The 7,044-nt window shown below is 44.1% G+C and overlaps 1 protein-coding gene across 1 annotated transcript; it reads left to right on the top strand.

The window, feature by feature from the left end:
• The first annotated feature begins 1,610 nt into the window (after positions 1-1,610).
• On the top strand, positions 1,611-4,044 carry LOC129864776 (uncharacterized). Its single transcript, XM_055937069.1, has 5 exons — positions 1,611-1,832; positions 2,065-2,634; positions 3,158-3,218; positions 3,346-3,384; positions 3,829-4,044. The coding sequence occupies exons 1-5, from the start codon at positions 1,655-1,657 to the stop codon at positions 3,893-3,895; spliced, it is 915 nt and encodes a 304-aa protein (XP_055793044.1). The 5' UTR covers positions 1,611-1,654; the 3' UTR covers positions 3,896-4,044.
• The last annotated feature ends 3,000 nt before the right edge of the window (positions 4,045-7,044 follow it).

Below are 7,044 nucleotides of genomic sequence, written 5' to 3'. Positions count from 1 at the left end.
GTTGGCTCTGTCATGCTGTAGGGTCCTGTCAGGATGAGCCTGCAGGAAGGGTACCACATGAGGGAGGAGGATGTCTTCCCTGTAACGCACAGCGTTGAGATTGCCTGCAATGACAACAAGCTCAGTCCGATGATGCTGAGACACACCGCCCCAGACCATGACGGACCCTCCACCTCCAAATCGATCCCGCTCCAGAGTACAGGCCTCAGTGTAACGCTCATTCCTTCGACGATAAACGTGAATCCGACCATCACCCCTGGTGAGACAAAACCACGACTCGTCAGTGAAGAGCACTTTTTGCCAGTCCTGTCTGGTCTAGCGACGGTGGGTTTGTGCCCATAGGCGACGCTGTTGTCTGGTGAGGACCTGCCTTACGACAGGCCTACAAGCCCTCAGTCCAGCCTCTCTCAGCCTATTGCGGGCCGTCTGAGCACTGATGGAGGGATTGTGCGTTCCTGGTGTAACTCGGGCAGTTGTTGTTGCCATCCTGTACCTGTCCCACAGGTGTGATGTTCAGATGTACCGATCCTGTGCAGGTGTTTTTCCACCTGGTCTGCCATTGCGAAGACTATCAGCTGTCTGTCCTGTCTCCCTGTCTTAGGCGTTTCACAGTACGGACATTGCAATGTATTGCCTTGGTCACATCTGCAGTCCTCCTTGCAGGCCTCCTTGCAGCATGCCTAAGGCATGTTCACGCAGATGAGCAGGGACCCTGGGCATCTTTCTTTTGGTGTTTTTCAGAGTCAGTAGAAAGGCCTCTTTAGTGTCCTAAGTTTTCATAACTGTGACCTTAATTGCCTACCATCTGTAAGCTGTTAGTGTCTTAACAACCGTTCCACAGGTGCATGTTCATTAATTGTTAATGGTTCATTGAACAAGCATGGTGAACAGTGTTTAAACCCTTTACAATGAAGATCTGTGAAGTTATTTGGATTTTTACGAATTATCTTTGAAAGGCATGGTCCTGAAAAAGGGACATTTCTTTTTTTGCTGAGTTTATGTCATTGATATGGTACCTTTTTGTATTGTTCCATTCCAGACATGTTATCCATCTGCAAACACGATGTCCCTGACATGAACAGTACAGATGAAAACAATGCATGGAAACAAACCACATTGATGGGTCTCACGTTACTCTATACGTCATGTGACCAGTCAGAACAGGAACATGAAAAGAATGCTATTTTTTAGCTCTTGGTGCGAGTTTCGGGTTTTGGCTCCGTTTGGAGAGATGACTTCTGGACACATATGTAGTGTTATTAGGTGAGGCTCACAGCGATTGAAGTTACCTGGTGATTTTGCAGTCATGTGGTCGTGAGATACCCGTGGGAGTTGTTTGTCCTTATTGTGTGTCTAAAGCCTAACCTCCGTTTTCAGTACGGAGGTAGTAGGTCAAGGTGTAACTTATTTAACAAAGGAAAACCCTATGTTATACCATCACAAGGCAGTTTATAAAGCATTTCCCCAAAGGGTCTGAACTGAGTGGTGAAACAAAATATTGGGTGGAGTTTTGTTACATTGACGTAGTCCTTTCACATATTTCAGAGAGCCAGCTTTATTGCCTTACTTAAAAAAATAGGGGGGACGACCAAGAGTATATTTACTGCCACTGGAATCTTCTCGTCTCAATCGAGGAAAGACGGACAGAGACAACATGAAGATGCAGATGTTGGTGGTGTTGGCTGTAGCAGCTTTGGTCCCCAGTCTGTCTGAGGGACGGATCCTCTCCAAATGTGAGCTGAAGAACTTGTTGGAGAAGGAGGCCCTCAAATTCAAACTGACTGGGCCAGCCGGAGTGAAGAACCTGACAAACAACGATTTTGTGGCTAAAAGTAAGTTACATTACATAACCCAATGGGTTTTTTTCCTTGAAAAAAATCTGAACGATTTCTTAAATGCTGTGGATTGGTTTCCCAGAACACAGATTAAGCCTAATCCTAGACTAAGAAACATTTTTTTAAATCGAGATTCTCAATTGAAATGGCTTTTTATTCCAAGACTAGTCTAAATCTGTGTTTGGGAAATCGGCCCTGATTAAGTAACGCTACATGTTTACGCTTCCAGTCGTCTGTCACGTGGAGAAGGCCTCCGGTTTCAACACCAGTTTTGTGACTGCTTGGAGGGATGATGACGGCCCTGATGTCCTCCCTACCCGCCCTGCTAAGGTTAATAACCGCCATCGCCCTGAGCCCCCTCCTAAGAGGGGTAAGAGACACGCCGGGGATGATGTTGACCCTACCCACACTGCTAACAATGATAACCATCCTACCCGCCCTAACTTTCTTACCCTTTCTACCCGCCCTACCCTTTCTACCCGCCTTGAGCCCCCTCCTAAGAGGGGTAAGAGACACGCCGGGGATGATGTTGACCCTACCCACACTGCTAACAATGATAACCATCCTACCCGCCCTACCCATCCTACCCGCCCTACCCGCCTTACCCTTCCTACCCGCCCTGAGCAGCCTCCTAAGAGGGGTAAGAGACACGCTGGGAATCACTTCACCTCAGGAGAGGAAAACTCCAGCGAAGAAGAGACCATGGGAACCCTCTACGGCTTGTTTCAGCTGAGCGATCGTGTGATTTGTTCCTCGGGCTCCACTCCATCGCTGAACCTTTGCCAGATGAACTGCAGTGGTGAGTTCAATGTATTTGACCGATCGGAAAAAACCTTATGTATTAACATGCTAAAGATGCACAACAGGATTATTGATAGAGGAGGTGGATGTTAGATTAAAATGGCTTGTGTGAAAGTGTCCGTTATGCATCTCTAAAATAGCTTGTGTGTCCGTTAAGCATCTCTAAAATGGCTTGTGTGACAGTGTCAGTTAAGCATCTCTAAAATGGCTTGTGTGACAGTGTCAGTTATGCATCTCTAAAATGGCTTGTATGACAGTGTCAGTTAAGCATCTCTAAAATGGCTTGTATGACAGTGTCAGTTAAGCATCTCTAAAATGGCTTGTATGACAGTGTCAGTTAAGCATCTCTAAAATGGCTTGTATGACAGTGTCAGTTAAGCATCTCTAAAATGGCTTGTATGACAGTGTCAGTTAAGCATCTCTAAAATGGCTTGTATGAAAGTGTCAGTTAAGCATCTCTAAAATGGCTTGTATGACAGTGTCAGTTAAGCATCTCTGTTGGGCTTTTTGTTTCTCTCAAGCTTTGATTGACGACGACATAAGTGATGACTTAAACTGTGTGGAGACTATCAGACAGACAATGTAAGTGTTTGGTTTTGAGGTGGATGTATTATCTCCAGTTTCTTATTGTGTTAATATACTGTGTTTCTGCACAGAAATTCGTATTAACTTTCAGATTTGTATATATTTTTTCTCTCCATTCAAACAGGGAAAGTGGTCGCGTTCAAACAATGGCTCTAAAGAGAATGTAAGTATGCAAATTAAAAATGTGTATTTTACATTTTGTAAATACATTTTATTTCCATCTTTATTAACGTGAGTTTATTGGTTCGCATTCAATCTTTTTAAATGTGTGAAACATTCTATGAGAATATCACTTAAGAATGTCCTTTTAGTGAATTTAGAATGTCCTTTAAGTGAATTTAGAATGTCCTTTAGTGAATTTAGAATGTCCTTTAGTGAATTTAGAATGTTCTTTAGTGAATTTAGAATGTCCTTTAGTGAATTTAGAATGTCCTTTAGTGAATTTAGAATGTCCTTTAGTGAATTTAGAATGTCCTTTAAGTGAATTTAGGATGTCCTTTAAGTGAATTTAGGATGTCCTTTAAGTGAATTTAGGATGTCCTTTAGTGAATTTTTGCCAGCACCTCTAGGGCTGTACCTGAATATCAACATTTGAATTATTTTGTAGGATCAAGCTGCTCTTCCAGAAGGAATGTGTCGCCACGGTGGCCTCCAGCTACTTCTCCAAGTGTTGAAGTGTTGATGTTAGACCACAATCCCCCAATTGCAAAAAGATCCGAATTGGGCTGCCTGTGTTAATACAGCCACAGTGTGTAACAATTAGTTCTCATCAGCTTCATGTTCACAAAGTACACCGGAATAGAATGTAGCATGTAGAAAGAATAAAAATGAACATTACATTCTTTGGTTTGTTTCATTATCTGTTGTTGTTGTTGTTGAATTACAAATAGCAGTTAAAGCAAGGAATACTTTGGATTAAACACTGGGATAAACACACATGGCACCCTTCAAACAGCACATGCACCCTTCAAACAGCACATGGCACCCTTCAAACAGCACATGGCACCCTTCAAACAGCACATGGCACCCTTCAAACAGCACATGGCACCCTTCAAACAGCACATGGCACCCTTCAAACAGCACATGGCACCCTTCAAACAGCACATGGCACCCTTCAAACAGCACATGGCACCCTTCAAACAGCACATGGCACCCTTCAAACAGCACATGGCACCCTTCAAACAGCACATGGCACCCTTCAAACAGCACATGGCACCCTTCAAACAGCACATGCACCCTTCAAACAGCACATGGCACCCTTCAAACAGCACATGGCACCCTTCAAACAGCACATGCACCCTTCAAACAGCACATGCACCCTTCAAACAGCACATGGCACCCTTCAAACAGCACATGGCACCCTTCAAACAGCACATGGCACCCTTCAAACAGCACATGGCACCCTTCAAACAGCACATGGCACCCTTCAAACAGCACATGGCACCCTTCAAACAGCACATGGCACCCTTCAAACAGCACATGGCACCCTTCAAACAGCACATGCACCCTTCAAACAGCACATGCACCCTTCAAACAGCACATGCACCCTTCAAACAGCACATGCACCCTTCAAACAGCACATGCACCCTTCAAACAGCACATGGCCATGGCTGGAACGAATACAGCTTTTGTCAAATTTAAGTCAAAAGGTTATTTTTTATATATTTTTTTGCATTTTAGCTATCCTAAACCCTTTTCCTGAGCTTAAAGTATTTTTTTTAAACCTGACAGGTTAATTACATAACCTGCTGCATAAGTTCTCCTAACCTGCTACGAAATGTCAAATCTGATAAAAGCTATATCCTTTTTTTGTTGTCCAAATCTCAGCACATGGCACACAGGACCCCAGTCAAGGCCGTCTTCCCACCTGGGTGTTTGGTTTGCTCTTTTATGGGGTAACAGCATAGAGATGGAAAGAGGTCATATCTGGAAATAACCTGTTTTTGCATGGACATTACCATTGAGGGCTTCCACCATTTTGAAGTAGTCAACTGGGTGGGACTTCCAACTTCCTTGGCTGATCCCTCCTGGTGAACTGACCATTATTTTCAACGGGAAACGGCCTGAGTGAATTATCTTGATTTATCCACCATATTTGTTAGAAATACATGAACCACTGGTCTTCTGTATCGCACATAGAGAATTATAGCTGCCTCAAGGTGGATAAAACCCATTTGTGCATGGATATTGCCATTGAAGGCTTCCATCATTTTGAAGTAGTCAACTGGGTGGGACTTCCTATGGGTTAAGGAAGGATCACATGATTCCATCCAGGTCATCAGTATCGGCTAATGAATTATAATCGTGAGCAAACATTCCATAACTGCAGATGGCAGTAAATCGCAAACCTTGTCTTTACACCTGTTCCAAGAACACCCTCCAGGGGGCAGTAAATCACCAACCTTGTCTTTACACCTGTTCCAACAACACCCTCCAGGGGGCAGTAAATCACCAACCTTGTCTTTACACCTGTTCCAACAACACCCTCCAGGGGGCAATGTGCATCCTTTCAGTTTGTTTACCAACTCATAGAAGTAGTAGAAGAAGAAAATGGACAGATACACAGAGGAGTCCTCTAATCTCTATGGCAGGAGTTCTTACACTTTTTCAGCCTGGGACACAAATCAGAAATTCTGTGTTTTCCCTGGGACCCAAGTTTATGAAAACATCAGTACATTTGTTTTCCCTTATACCTAAAACAAATACAATATAGACAAATAACGATTAAATTAAATACCCATATAAATAGCTATTCATGTTATCCCCCCCCATTAAAAACGCTCTTACGTATCTGTCTAGGTTGGAACTGTTGCTGTTAAAATACAATAAATAATGTTCATTCTGAACTGGAATGAACTGATTAAAGCAAGATGCTTTTTGAGGCATTACACAGATGTAGACCAGAACACACACACACACACACACACACACACACACACACACACACAGTCCTAATGAGAGGTGAGTGACTGGTTGAAGTTTTTTGTACTTGTTTTTCAAGGACACCAGAGTTGAGAACCCTGACCCTGATATGTGGTGCCAAACTGGACCAGAACATCTACTGCTTCCTCAGTCGGGCAGGAGACCGCTTCCTGCTGTAGAGGAGCTACCCAGAACTCTGTGAGTGTGTTATCAGTCAGGCAGGAGACCGCTTCCTGTTGTAGAGGAGCTACCCAGAACTCTGTGTGTGTGTTATCAGTCGGGCAGGAGACCGCTTCCTGCTGTAGAGGAGCTACCCAGAACTCTGTGAGTGTGTTATCAGTCAGGCAGGAGACCGCTTGCTGCTGTAGAGGAGCTACCCAGAACTCTGTGAGTGTGTTATCAGTCAGGCAGGAGACCGCTTGCTGCTGTAGAGGAGCTACCCAGAACTCTGTGAGTGTGTTATCAGTCAGGCAGGAGACCTCTTTCTGCTGTAGGGGAGCTACCCAGAACTCTGTGAGTGTGTTATCAGTCAGGCAGGAGACCGCTTCCTGCTGTAGAGGAGCAACCCAGAAATGTGTGTTTGCCTCAAAAAGCATCTTGCTTCAATCAGTTTATTCCAGTTCAGAACAAAACATATTACTTGTATTTTAACAGCAACAGTTCCCACCTAGACTTGTTTTCAACAATAATTTATATAGTAAGATGCACAGTAGGTCTGATCATGTTTCATCTTCAAATGTATTGTTTACTGACGTCGTATTTTTCCGAGTTCCCAGTTGTTTTGAACGCGGCAAATGACTGACAGCGCTCAATCTGCTGCTGAACGACAGTACTGCAGTCGGTGGGTCGCGGACTGAAGGAAACTGCCGAAACTCGCGCAGCTGCCAAACTGAGCAGAAAG

This window comes from Salvelinus fontinalis, chromosome 11, assembly GCF_029448725.1.
Source record: "Salvelinus fontinalis isolate EN_2023a chromosome 11, ASM2944872v1, whole genome shotgun sequence".
NCBI lineage: Eukaryota > Metazoa > Chordata > Actinopteri > Salmoniformes > Salmonidae > Salvelinus > Salvelinus fontinalis.
This window is presented reverse-complemented; position numbering and strand designations above follow the sequence as displayed.